The following is a 14715-nucleotide window of genomic DNA, read 5'->3' as shown; positions in this document are numbered from 1 at the left end:
CCGCCATCGAGAACTATCCCCGACCTGTCACTAAAACTGATATCAGGGCCTTTCTAGGCCTCACTGGATATTACCAACACTATATCCCCAAATATTCACAGATCGCCAGTCCTCTGACCGACAGTTTAAGGAAGGGAGAGCCCGTTAAAGTCCAGTGGGACGAGTTAAGGGAAAGTTCGTTCCAGGCTTTGAAAGCAGCACTGACGTCTCAACCGATTTTACGAGCTCCGGATTATAACCGACCTTTTGTACTTCAGTGCGACGCTAGTGAAAGGGGTCTTGGGGCTGTTCTGAGTCAGCGAGATGAAAGTAGAGAGGAGCACCCCGTGCTTTTCATTAGTCGTAAGCTTTCCACACGTGAGGAGGCTTATAGCACCTCAGAGAAAGAGTGTGCATGCTTAGTGTGGGCTATTTACAAGCTTCGGTGCTACTTGGCCGGCTCGCCCTTTCTTGTCGAGACAGATCACTGTCCCTTGTCATGGCTTCGGAATATGTCGCCTAAAAATGGCCGCCTACTGAGATGGAGTTTGGCACTGCAAGAACATAATTTTGAGATCCGCTACAAAAAGGGGCGGGATAATGGAAATGCTGATGCTCTCAGCCGAGGCTTCCTGTGATAAGGAGCAAGCGCATTCCGATTGAGTTACGACAGCCCGGGTTTTTTATTTTGTTATGTCATTCCGTGTATCTTTTCGTTTTGGATTTTTTTTTTTAACCTTTACTGCATGGTGAACCTGTTACTTAGTCTGCCTGCCACGGCCAGACGTTGAGAAAGGGATATAATTTGTTAGTTGAGTTTCCCGACCTTCTCACTTCTCACTCGCCATTTGCCTCAAGGCTATGCGACTTGCGGCTTGAGTGCAATTTATTTAAGGTAAATTCTTCAAAACTTTAGGAGCGTTGCCATATTGCTTTGTTTGGGGACGTTCCAGGCAACGTTCTAGTGTGGCTGCTTTTATGCCGACAACGGGCTAAGAGTTCAGTAGCCTGGCATATCTCGGGAGGGGTGGTGTACCGCCTTGTCGCTGCTTGGGTACTGTGCGGATTTGATCACTAATGTCAGTCCCAGCCTTCGACCTGCGGGGGCCCCTTCGACGGAGAGTGCTACTTACGGACCTGCTGACCCCACTTGAGCGAGAGAGAAAACCTGAGCCGCAGCCGTTCCAGAGCTGCTGCGCTGCCAGGCCTCTTCAAGGTGCAGCGTTGGGCTGCCCATCTACGAGTCCTTTTCCCGGCGGCGGACGAGCTGTTGTGATCGGCCCCCATGTCTGGGCGCCGCTTGGACGCGTGGAATGGTTCCGGCTTCGCAGCGCGTCCTGAGACGTCCAGAATCGGCAACAACACAGCAGTAGTACTGCGAATTCCTTGGAGTCGTCGGCTCGTCTTGCCAAAAAGCCCTTTGGGCACGCACGACCGACAGATTACCGGTGGGGGGGGGCTGTTCGCTGTCTGGGCTGCCTAGAAGGAGTGGTCATTGCTTGGGTCGTCAACATTCAGCGGACAATGAGCCGAGCGCTTTGTATTCATCTTCGGGGACATTCCTCACGTTCCATGGCGCCTTTCCCGAGCGATGTTTCCTCGAAGAGTCATCTCGGCGCGTCCGACTCCCCGTTCTCGCACTGTGCCAGTGGTGTCGTGTATTGTGTGTGTTATACCCTCGCCGGGCAGCGAACTGGGCGGGCCTCTCCTCCCTTCCCAGGTTGGGAAGGAGGCGGTGTGACTTTCTCTCTTCGGGGGCATAAAAACGCGAGCGCAGGACGCTCGGGGAGAGAGCTTCCTTCCATCATCTAGTATGATGCTTACTCCATGTAACACGCTACCTTCAACATCATGTAAAATAGTGTAAATAAATCGTTCAAGTTATCAGCTCCGGCTCCTCGGCCCGTCTTCGCCCTGACCCTTGGATGGCTCAAGGCCCGACAAATTCCCCCAGTCACAACAGCATCATAACTTGTCAGAATGACAAAAGTAAAGACTTCACTGTGCTGTTGTAAAAACCGACTGCACAACTTATCGGTAAAGGGGCTACAATTCTGTGGCCTGCATCATTTCTGCTTGAGTTATACATCAATAAAGAACAATACTGTGAAGCGCAAGTCAGATCAAATGTGGCAGCACTATTAATAACCAGATTCACAACTTCCAATTGATTAGTTGACCATTGGGCGACAGCAATCTATAAGAACTCGTGATCATGTGCGTGATTAGAACTCGAGCCCACAGTTCAGAACGGCAGTGATACTTGCAACAATGCTAGCGCACCACATAGCACTAATGTACTTACACGGAGACGCTGAGAACTTCTCGGGCTTGGGCATCCTCTTCTTACGGTCAGGGAGCTGTGTCGGAGACTCCGAGATGCCCATCTTACCAGCCACTGTAAACTGGGAGGCATCAGACTCCTGGATACGTTGCCGCCAAGACTCCGATGAAGACTCCAGCCAGCTCTTGCGATCCCCAATTGATGGAGACTTCTGCACCTCAATGATTTTCTGAAAAGCAGTAAAGCAGAAATGAATTCTATTAATTGGACTGACTACCATGAATTTCAAGTCACCAAAAAATCCAGTGCTATTAATGCAGAGCTAACAAAGATGCCTAATCATCCCATTGTGACTGCACTGCTTCAAATCCTTATGACAGAAACTAGAGCATTATCAGTATCCTCAGATTTCAGGCACTCATGAGTTCCACAGGACAGCACAAGAATCATGCTACTGGTGGCTTACCTTCTTTTTGAAAAGGATGTAATGTTCTCAGCGAACTCATCGAACAACAAAATTTTCTGAAACTATGGCTGACTATTGTGGCTTCAACAGACCCCTTGCCACATCTTGGAAGAATATATATAATCCACACGTTTATAAACTTGGCGTTCATACTGCTACCATAGATAAGATGAAAAGCACTGCATGTTTCTTTATAAAACATCAGAAGCGAAGCTGCTCATATGGCTCTTGACTGTGCTTCTTGCTTACCTAGTGCTCTAAACTATGCATACACAATTGTCTCCGGAACAAAAAAATATGACGCAGCAAGAAGATAACTGGTTAAATAAAGAAGACACCAGAATAACAGACCTTCACAGTGCTTCATGGCATCATGAATCCCAATTTTTTTAAAATTGCAACTATCTCAGGTTGTGTAATATGTACGAAAACTTCTGCACAGAAGCATTCTTGTAATTTCATTCTTGTCAGACTGCCAAAGCCAGGCATAAAACATGCACATTTGTGCTCTGTAACAAAGGCATACTGAATATCAAATCATTGATATGTGGGGTTTAACGTCCCAAAACCACCATATGATTATGAGAGACGCCGTAGTGGAGGACTCCGGAAATTTAAACTACCTGGGGTTCTTTAACGTGCACCCAAATCTCAGCACACAGGCATACAACATTTTCGCCTCCATCAAAAATGCAGCTGTTATAGCCGGGATTCAATCCCGCGACCTCCGGGTCAGCAGCCGAAAACCTTAGCCACTAGACCAACGCGGTGGGGCTATTGAATATCAACTAGACTGGCCGATACTGCAAAGAAAAGAAATTAGAGTTACACAACACCTTTCTTTCTTGCTTGCTAGTACTAGCTTCTTACATCACAAACTGAATAAAAATGTGGATGCTTTTAAAAGGAAGCTGAATCATCAAAGCAGACAGTGTTCAAAAATGACATACCGCATCTTTTCGAAGCACTGAGACTGGTGATGAAGCACCGATATCAGACGGTGCTACTTCATGCTTGCTTTTCTCTACTCGTTTCTGCCAGTCTTCACCACTCTTTCTCAGAGCCTCTAGTCTGCAACATGAATGCAGGGCATAATATCATAAGTGTACTCTTCTGTGAGAATCCCCTTAAATCTTGGAAAAAAACAATGTTACTCATTTAAAAGTTTCCAGGCTGACGATTCTCAGTATATGGGTAAAAGACTTGTCCACTGCATATATAAGCACTCATGTGCAATGCTGTCTCTTAATCAGCAAGGTGATTAAAAATGCAGGTTGTTGAAATATTTCACATGTTAAGTACCAACAAGCCTGAAATCTGCGAACTAGGCATACAGCATAAGAGGAGTTTTTCATGTAAGAGGGCGTGAGCTGAAGAAATTATTTGTACATCAGATAGTTTTGGACGGCTTACTTGTAGACTGCAAGTTCACATCCCACTGACCACCTCCCATGACTCTTAGGCGTCGCGCCCACTCGCGTCAGTCAGTCAGTAATGCCCGGTCGCCGCTCGCTCAGCAAAAAAAAAAAAAAAAAAGAAGAAGAAGGCTATCGGACACTATATTGCCCGCTGATACACGCACGCGGCGCGTGTATTTTGGAAGTAAAATGTCGCCCTTCATGATATGCGCTATTTACACACAAACCAGGGAAAAAACGAAAACAAAAAAGTGTACTGCCGTATGACCGCCTTCCATGCATTATAGTAAAACGGTGCAGTGAAGCAACCTTGCACACCAAAAACATTTTCTTAAAGCTTTATATCGCATTGTATGATTACCGAACTAATGCTGTTAGGACCGGCGCCAGGTCTGACAATGGATCGGCGTTCCTTTTGATGTTCCTTTTGAGTCGCCAAACGGGTTGGCGGCCTGTGTCCGCCATGTATTGTTCCCACCTGGCCGGAGGGTGCGGCGTCCTGCCGCCGCGGCGCCGTGAGCAGTTCGGGAGACCACCGGTGCAGCTTCTTCTTTGGAAGATGACGGCGGCGGCGGCGGCCGGGAATCGTCCCGCTAATTGAACGAATCGTTCGGCACCATTTGAAGCTTGTTTACGGCGGCCCTTTCGATGGATGCAGTCATCAACTTCAGACCCCTCGCCCAGCGACACACCTTGACGGGGGGGGGAGCCGCGTTCGTGCCACATGGCCGTGCGGTGACCACGCTTCAGTTTTGAACGTTCGCGTGGACCGTGCGTGCTCGTCACCCTCGCGGGTAATGTGTGGTCCGTGATTGGACGGTGCCCTCTGTACGCGGTCCCCGATCTAGGGATCTGGGGAGGACAGACCCTTTATAATGAGCCCCCACGGCTCATTCGGGGTGCTTTTTCGAGTGGAGAGCTCGCCATGTACGAAGAACGCCACTATATATCTAAACTTTCTTATTGACCTCTCTCTAATGTAAATAAACGTCTGTTCTCTGTTTTCCCATATAAGCATTGCTTCTCGCTATAAGGGACGAGTCCGATGGGAGCCAGCTACCAACGACGAGACCCACAGGACTCAGGTCCCAACAACTGGATGGCAGCGGTGGGATCGAGCTCATCGACCAGGAGGCAATGCTGAGACCTGCTGTCTGGAGGACCTAGAGTCGGACAAAACTGCTTCGTGGCATCACTGACAACACTGGAAGGAACGCGTCCGAATTCATGACTGCATAGGGTGAGTGCACTGCTTTTCTTTGCTGAGATATCACCAGGCTTTGCGTAGGATTGTAAACAAAGCAGTGATTTGGTAACGGTGGACGGAAGTATTGATAGTACGTCAAAGTTGTTTAGTTAAAAGAGTTAGCAGCACCAAGGACCGCCATGAATTTGAAGGGACTAAAAAAGCCAGAGTTGTTAGAGTTGGCCCGAGAGCTGGGCCAGGTAATTGCCGAGACGAAAAGAAAGCAGGAGATCATTGACGCCATCGAGAAGATCGGGGCAGATGACGAGGAGCTGAGCGAATGCTTGGAGGCTATTACGCAAAGGAAAGAGGAGCAGAGGCTCCGTGAGGAAAAAGAGGAGCAGAGGCTCCGTGAGGAAAAAGAGGAACAGAGACGTCGTGAGGAAAAAGAGGAACAGAGACGTCATGAGGAAAAAGAGGAAAGGGAAAGAGAACGTATCGATCGTATGGAAATGAAACGCCTAGAAATTGAACTAGCAAAGGCTCAATCAATGAACGGAGCTAGCGCAGTGGCACGAGAAAGAGAGCGCCGAATGACAGATTTGATGCCATCCTACGCGGTAGGAGGGGACATGGGTCTTTTTCTGGTGCACTTTGAGCGCACGTGCGAGAGGGAAAATTTTGCTAAAAACACGTGGCCCCAGCGCTTGCTTACGCTGCTGCCGTGTGAAGTAGCTGACATTATAGCCCGTATGGGTAAAGAAGACGCAGACGACTATGACAGAGTCAAAGCGAGTCTGCTCAAAAAGTACAGACTGTCAGCGGAGGCGTTCAGGCGAAAATTTCGTGAGATCGAGAAAGCCAAAGACGAGTCATACCCAGAGTTTGCGTACACCTTAAAGGTAAATCTGGAGGAATGGCTTAGAGAGGAGGGTGCGCTTGGCGACGCGGAAAAGACTCTGCAGTGTTTTGCGTTGGAACAATTCTTTCGGCGTCTACCTGAAAACATTAGGTACTGGGTTCAGGATAGACAAGGAGTAGATACTATCACGAGAGCGGCAGAGCTCGCAGAGGAGTACGTAAATCGCCGTGCCCTCGAAGGCGAGGATGTCCCTAGGAGGGAGATTAGTAAATATCGGGCCGACAAGCCTCCGCGATGGACAAAGTCGGGTCGGTATATGCCGAAGGAGGGTTTAGACTCCAAAGGAAGCGGTGATGAGAAAAACAAGAGAAAGGAAGAAGCACCCGAGAAAAGGGCGGAAGGGCAACAGAAAAAGGCGTTCGAGGCCAAGAAGCCGATAGTTTGCTATAACTGCCAACAGACGGGGCATATTTCTTTGGGTTGTAAGAACCCGAAAGTTGTGTTAATGTCACTCTGTAGTAATGACGAAAACATGAAATTGCTAGAGCCATACATCCGAGACCTAGTCGTGAACGGCCAACCGTGCCGCGTGCTCCGCGATTCGGCCGCCACTATGGATGTAGTGCACCCGTCCTATGTCGAGGAGAGTCAGTTTACAGGAGAATGCGCATGGATAAGACAAGCAGTAGAGACAAACAGTGCATGTCTCCCAGTAGCAAGAGTCCGCATCGAAGGCCCTTTCGGTGTTCTAGACACTGAAGCTGCCGTTTCGGCACATCTCCCAGTGCAATACCCGTATTTGTTCTCAAATAAATCAGAGTACTTGCTGCGACAAAAAGGAATTGGGTTCAGTGAGGGTATCGTACAGGCCTTAACTCGATCCAAAGCAAGGGAGCTCGCCGCTCAGACAGTTTATAAAGATCCGGTGGCAGACGAAACAGCTTCAGCGGCAGAGCCTTCTTTACCTGGCACGAAACTGGACCACCCTATAATGGAGCCTCAAAACACAATATCTAAAGAAAGATGTAAGAAACCGGATGAATCCGAGGCATCTCGAGAAGTAGAATGCACTATAAAGCTGTTAAATGTAAGTCCTACAGAACTGATAGTGGAACAGGAAAATGACTCCACTCTCCGTAACCTAACGCCAGACGCGAAGGAAGGGGTGGCTAAGCAAAACATTCAGTTCACCAAGAAGGGGGGCGTCTTGTACAGAAAGTACACGAGTCGAAAAGGAGTTCGGTTTAATCAGCTAGTCGTACCGTATCCTTTCCGCAAGGAGCTGCTGCACCTGGTCCACGGAGGTTTGTGGTCAGGGCATCTCGGCATCAAAAAAACAAAAGAATGTTTGTTACGGGAGTTTTACTGGCCCGGCTGCTTTCGGGAGGTGGAGGCATTTGTAAGAAGCTGCGACACGTGCCAACGCGTTGGCAAGCCAGGGGATAAGGCTAAAGCACCTATGAAGCTGGTCCCCATTATCACAGAACCGTTTCGCAGGCTAGTTATAGACACAGTGGGTCCACTTCCTGTAACGCAGTCCGGGTACCGGCACATACTCACAGTGCTCTGCCCGGCCACGAAATTCCCGGAAGCAGTACCGTTAAAGGAGCTCAGCTCGGAAGAGGTAGTTAAAGCGCTTTTATCTATCTTTGCACGTGTAGGCTTCCCTGCAGAAATTCAGTCCGACCAGGGATCTGTTTTTACAAGTGCACTAACCTCGACATTTCTAGAAAAGTGTGGTGTTAAAATCATCCACAGTTCAGTGTACCACCCTCAGTCAAATGCTGTAGAAAAGGTACATTCAGTCATGAAACGGCTGCTACGCGCCCTTTGTTATGAGCAAAAAGAGGATTGGGAGGCTTGCTTGCCCGCAGCTATGTTCGCGCTTCGGGTCGCTCCTCACGAATCAACAGGGTTTTCGCCTGCGGAGCTTGTTTACGGACGTGCTCTTCGCTCCCCACTTCGCATTGTTCGAGAATCTTGGGAGGGCCGGGCGGACGACCCTTCGGTAGTAGCATACGTACTTGAGCTGTTGGACCGACTTCACGCAGCTCAAGAACTAGCGGAGCAGGAAATGCGCAGAGCTCAAAACAACGCTAAGCGCTATTATGACAAGACAGCCCGGACGCGAAGCTTTCGAGTGGGGGAAAAAGTGATGATACTGAAACCCTCACTGAAGAATAAACTTCAGGTCCAGTGGGAGGGACCTGTTGAGGTGGTTCAGAAATTGTCAGACACAAATTACTTGGTTACTGGACTGGGAAGGCGTAAAAAGCAACAGGTGTACCACACTAATCTGCTCAAACCGTACCAGCAGAGGCATGCCGTTGTAAACATGTCGCTCAATCAACCGGAAGAAATGCCTATTGATTTCCCGGAGTTAACAACAGAAAACAAAGACATTGGCGAGACTATTAGTAACCTGGTAGAGCAGGCGGAGTTGGAGCCAGATCAGAAAGCGGAACTGAAGGAACTATTGTTTGACTTTAAAGAAACATTTTCAGACACACCTGGCAGAACCAAAGCCCTAGTTCATGATATTGAGCTGACATCTTCGGAACCAATTCGTTCTAAAGCTTACCGCGTTTCCCCGAGGCAACGGGAAATAATGGCCGCGGAGATAAACCGAATGCTCGAGCTAGGAGTGATCGAGCCAGGAGAGAGTGATTACACCTCGCCTCTGATCTTGGTTGAGGTCCCAGGGAAAGAGCCGCGACCGTGTATTGACTATCGGAGGCTCAACTCGATTACAAAGGACCAAACTTATCCAATTCCGCATATTGAGGAAAGACTTGAGCAAGTCAGCAGTGCCAATTTCATCTCGACTTTGGATTTAGTCAGGGGATACTGGCAGGTGCCTCTAACTGAAAGGGCTAGTAGGCTTGCGGCGTTTATTTCCCCGATGGGAACATTTCGGCCGAAGGTCCTTAGTTTTGGATTAAAGAATGCCCCTTATTGCTTTTCTGGCCTAATGGACAAAGTGTTACAGGGTATGGAGGACTTTGCCCTCCCGTACCTAGATGATATTGCTATTTTTTCTTCTTCCTGGATAGACCACATGAAACACTTGCGAGCTGTGCTATGTCGTCTGCGTGAGGCCGGCTTAACAGTGAAGGTTGCGAAATGCCAATTGGGGCGCGCTGAGGTAGCTTATCTAGGGCATGTAATAGGCCAAGGCTACCGCCGGCCGTCAGAAGTAAAGCTGGCCGCAATAGACAACTTTCCCCAACCACGAACCAAGAAAGACATTCGGTCGTTTCTTGGATTGGCCGGTTATTATCAAAGGTATATCCCGCGTTACTCTGACATTGCAAGTTCCTTGACAGACGCTCTTAGAAAGACTGAACCCCAGACCGTAAAATGGGATGGGGCCAAGGAACATGCATTTTCTACGCTAAAGAAGGCACTAAAAAGTCAGCCAGTGTTGAGCGCGCCTGACTACTCTAAGCCGTTCATTCTTCAGTGTGACGCCAGCGACCGGGGTATGGGTGTCGTGCTTTGTCAGAGGGGAGAGAACGACCAGGAACACCCTGTACTGTATGCCAGTAGAAAGCTTTCTGTTCGTGAGGAAGCATACAGTGCCTCAGAAAAGGAATGTGCCTGCGTTGTTTGGGCTGTGCAGAAGCTAGCTTGTTACATCGCCGGTTCTAGGTTCACAATAGAGACTGACCACTGTCCCCTCACATGGCTACAGTCCATGTCATCGAAAAACGGCCGTCTTTTGCGCTGGAGCTTAGCTCTTCAACAATACACCTTTGATATCCATTACAAGAAGGGTAAACTCAACAGCAACGCAGATGGTCTGAGTCGTTGTCCCTAGTACCCCGAGGGCTTCAAAACGATTTTCTGCTTTCTATCCTCGATTTGAGGCCCACTAGTTTTCTGTATTTATCCAATCATGTGTCAAGTGTTTTGTTTAATGTCTTCAAAAGTGGCTGATGTGGTGTTGCGACTCGGCGGGGGCCACAGGAATAAAGTTGAGGTAGAAGGAAATGACTTCCACAGGTGAATCTGAGTCTGGTGATTCTGAGTAGAGAATTGCCGTGTGCTTGCTTGTGTGTGGGTGTGCTTTCGGCGCAGTTTCCGCAGTTCCTCGTTTGTGGTGGGCGGAGAATATGGTGGAGGGGTTCACCTCATCCCTGCGAGCAACGCCCTCTTGGTCGATGATCATCGGATCCAGTGTTCGGGACCAAAGTAATAGAGGAAGAGCCGACAAGCTGCAATACAGATCCCGCTGCACAGTACCTGCTGGCCACTGCACCTCGGGATCTTCTTTCCCCGGCGGAGAGGCTGTTAGGACCGGCGCCAGGTCTGACAATGGATCGGCGTTCCTTTTGATGTTCCTTTTGAGTCGCCAAACGGGTTGGCGGCCTGTGTCCGCCATGTATTGTTCCCACCTGGCCGGAGGGTGCGGCGTCCTGCCGCCGCGGCGCCGTGAGCAGTTCGGGAGACCACCGGTGCAGCTTCTTCTTTGGAAGATGACGGCGGCGGCGGCGGCCGGGAATCGTCCCGCTAATTGAACGAATCGTTCGGCACCATTTGAAGCTTGTTTACGGCGGCCCTTTCGATGGATGCAGTCATCAACTTCAGACCCCTCGCCCAGCGACACACCTTGACGGGGGGGGGAGCCGCGTTCGTGCCACATGGCCGTGCGGTGACCACGCTTCAGTTTTGAACGTTCGCGTGGACCGTGCGTGCTCGTCACCCTCGCGGGTAATGTGTGGTCCGTGATTGGACGGTGCCCTCTGTACGCGGTCCCCGATCTAGGGATCTGGGGAGGACAGACCCTTTATAATGAGCCCCCACGGCTCATTCGGGGTGCTTTTTCGAGTGGAGAGCTCGCCATGTACGAAGAACGCCACTATATATCTAAACTTTCTTATTGACCTCTCTCTAATGTAAATAAACGTCTGTTCTCTGTTTTCCCATATAAGCATTGCTTCTCGCTATAAGGGACGAGTCCGATGGGAGCCAGCTACCAACGACGAGACCCACAGGACTCAGGTCCCAACAATGCTCGCATTTCTTTTTTGCGAATAAAAATATGATGGTTCGAATTTCATTGTACCTTTATTAAGGTGCAAAAGAGTATACCTAAAGGACTTTCGAGGTACACTGTTTATGGGCAGCAATCCAGTTGTTAAATAGTTATACTGTGAAGCGAGGCAGCTCACGTTTTCGCGTGCATTACAGCCTATTGTGTCGACGGTGAGTCTAGGCAACATGGATCAAGCTGTATTCTCGCCCTGAGCCCCTTATCTTCATGTCCGCTTGACAGCGAGCAAGGGCAACCTGTGTGTCTGCTGGAAACTGGTGAAGGATAAGATAAGATAAGCTGCAGGCCACTCAGGAGCAGTACCAGCTGCGTGCTGCATTAAGAGCCACCACTTTGCACACACCTTGATAAGGCATGTCCGGGACACGCCTGTAGTGTGTCTACAGCCCCTATCAGTTAATGGCCCGACAGGATTGCACTACATAGCTCAGCATCAGAAACCCAGCCTGTGCGTTCTCCTGGCGGCTTTAATTCGCGCAAATTTTCCGGACAGGATCGGGCACTACGCTACAGGTATTATTGAAGACGCGGTTTTTATTTTAATGCATACGTAAGATACACGCTCTCATAAGAATAACTGTAGTGTGGGGAAAGCAATGCAAACTTATTGTAAGGCAAGTTAATTGTATCCTTAGATGAATAGAGATGCACTGTGGGACTTTATGAGAAGTTTTGTAACAACTTTTGGTCAGTGATTTGTCAGTAAACCCCCCACCCCCCTCCCGACATCCCCGGGACTGAACAACCGGCGCGTCAGTATGTAACAAATTAGTTAATTCATGATCTACGGCACACTTTTTGTAATTGAATACTCGACCGATGTCTTTCAAGCTGACGATAAAGAGAAAAACATTTATTCCCCTATTAGAAAGTCACCATTTAACATCAGCAAAATCAACACTTGCAGCGAGGAGACGCTAGGTAAGCGAAAATTCGGCATGATTTCCCGCGACAGCTCGTGACGTAACGGATTTCGACGGCTTATTTTGAGGCTCGCATAGTTATTAATCGGCAAAAATGAAATACTACATTGTCATCTGCGGGGGAAAGATCTAACGTGCGAAGTTTTGAGGAACTTACCAAGTAACATGCAATAAAAAGTATGCACCAAGTGGTTCAAAAGTACTTACTAAGGCCGTGACATCGCTATCGGATTCAACTCTGAAAGCTTAAGGGTCTCTAATTCTCCTTAAGGAAATGTCAGTAAATTCCGTACTCGCGACTCGCTCCTGAATCCGTGACCTCACGCTGACTTCCATGGACAGAAATTTCGGTGCGACATTTAAAAGTGAAATAAACCTATAATCACGAAATTATTGACAAAAAAGATGCTTAGGGAACAATTATTAAATCTAAATTGATTCACTGTTTCACCTTAACATCTCTAATGCACTGATGCTGTAGGTTTGAGATTGTTTTCTGCATTTTTTGCAATGTTTCTCCGATAAAATGAGTAAGTTCTGAGGCAGCCGGATCATCTTATGATGATCTGCGAAAGGACTGGTAAAATGTGCATTATTAATGTTAAAGTACCAATAAAACAACACATTCTGGTTCATGACACGCAGAACCTAAAGCACCTGCGCCACGTAGTGCTTTTTAAGCTGTGTTCAGGTCATGACGTGCCTCACCTTTGCGCAATACCTCCACCGCAAGTTGTTTTCTCATCTTGCGTGATTGGCTGTGTCCGGTTGCTCTCACGAGCATAGAGGCCCCGCGTGGTCACATCCTTTAATCCATTGTCACTGGCCGCAGCGTAAGAAGAGCGCAGCCGAGTCTCAGACGAAAGGACTTCATGAGTACTCCTCCTGCACAGGTAACACAGGGAAGTTTAGTTTAAGTCATAGTGACCAGCAACGGCGAAGTAATCACTAAGTAGTCGTGAAGGCATAGCCTGGGCATGTCATATACGTATTGTTCACCCCAGTGTGAGTGAATTGACAATTCATGTTTTGGGACTCCAAAGCTGCTGCGTCGAAAAAAAAATTGTTAAGCGATAGTACACTGACTATGCAACAAGTTAACATGGGCACGACTCACTGCGAACGAAAACACGCCAGAAAGTATGAAACTGTGGTCACCCAGACCGCTAGGAAATGTCACCGTGATATTCTAGCAACAACTGAATAAGATGCCACAGCTTTCAGATGTACGCGGAAAAACTTAGCATCGATTAAAAATAATAAGAAAAAAATGTTCGAAAATAAACTAAGTAAATTGGTAGACCAGGCTAAGTTTGAGATTCGTGACAGTATTAACCATGCAAGATGCAACACGGGCATGGCGAGCATACACACAAAACCAGCATCGGTCCTGTGTGTTATACACACATTCTCCCACGCACACACATTCGCCCATTGCGGCATGCACTTAAGCCCCCAAATTCGATAACCTTGAATTGAACATTCTCTTTTTGTCATCCGTCATTTGCCATACAAGCGCAGCGTTTTCATAATTCTTAACGAGCAACAAATTTCCAGCAGTGATCAGCCACCACCAGAGGTTACCACTTATCAGTGGAGCATTCTTCGAAATTATTCGGGTTGAGTGGGGGGAGGGGAAGCCTGCATCTCCTGCCCCGCCGTCCATCCCCTCCGGCAAGCAGAGGTGCAATAAAACGCCGACGACCCCAAAGAGGCGGCTACGGGGGAGTCCCCGTAAAAGCGATAGCACATCGCACCCCGCAGACGTCATTGCCGAAGGCATCTGTCGTAACAGCTCCGCCATCTTCCAGGATGCGCCACGCGCGACTGGCCACCAGAATGTCGGCACAAAGAGCCGCGAAACCATCGTGGCGGGCAGATCGACGCGGCGAGCTGGGCGCTGAAATCGCCTGACGGGAAGCCCTTATCGTCCGACAAGACCCATTCGCGACGATTACCTCGTAACGCTCCACCGCGCGTAGTGCACCTCTTGGCGGTGAACGACGTGGCTTGTCGGCTGCATCCGACTGCTGGGCGATGCAGAGCGACGACGACGCGCCATCGCCCGCTGCGGAGAGCGCAGTGGCGCACACGTAGGAGCTTCTGTTGTGCTTCACGTGTTGCCTTTGTTTGTAGCTGTTGGTAGTAGTACCGCATACGTGTTGGGGCGAATTTGCCCTCGGGGTTTTCCTCCGCTAAAGCGGCTCATCTAGCCGTGGGCGAGCTTGTTGTACGAGCGTGCCTCGGCGTGAGCGGGGCAGCGCTTTTTCTGGACTTCGACTCAGCGCGCGCGCGCGAATGCGTACGGACAACTCAAGGACGTCGAAAGTTCTAAAAGAGGATGTAGCAAAAGGTGAAGAGTCTCGTGCGCGAAGACGCGTCTAGACCGGCTTGCGAAACAGGCCGAACATATAGATAAAATAAATCTCCCTCTTTCATTTGAACACCGCGTAAAAACGACCTTGCACTAGAGATAAGAAAGAGAAATGCCAGTTAATGGTGCCAAGGAAAGTGCAGGGGATGCTATTAGTAGCGATTGTA

At 49.0% G+C, this 14715-nt stretch overlaps 1 protein-coding gene across 4 annotated transcripts in view; it reads right to left on the bottom strand.

The window, feature by feature from the left end:
* The window catches only part of LOC119166252 (uncharacterized), a 180841-nt gene that overhangs the window by 43078 nt on the left and 123048 nt on the right, over positions 1-14715 (bottom strand). For all 4 annotated transcript variants that reach the window (XM_075891645.1, XM_075891646.1, XM_075891647.1 and 1 more), the window contains exons 15-17: positions 12883-13059; positions 3680-3800; positions 2285-2492 (exon numbers count right to left, since the gene is read on the bottom strand). In XM_075891645.1, the coding sequence (XP_075747760.1) occupies positions 2285-2492; positions 3680-3800; positions 12883-13059 (506 nt within the window). The remainder of the gene's footprint in view (positions 1-2284; positions 2493-3679; positions 3801-12882; positions 13060-14715) is intronic.

The sequence above is a fragment of the Rhipicephalus microplus genome, chromosome 1 (assembly GCF_043290135.1).
Source record: "Rhipicephalus microplus isolate Deutch F79 chromosome 1, USDA_Rmic, whole genome shotgun sequence".
Classification (NCBI taxonomy): Eukaryota; Metazoa; Arthropoda; class Arachnida; order Ixodida; family Ixodidae; genus Rhipicephalus; species Rhipicephalus microplus.
This window is presented reverse-complemented; position numbering and strand designations above follow the sequence as displayed.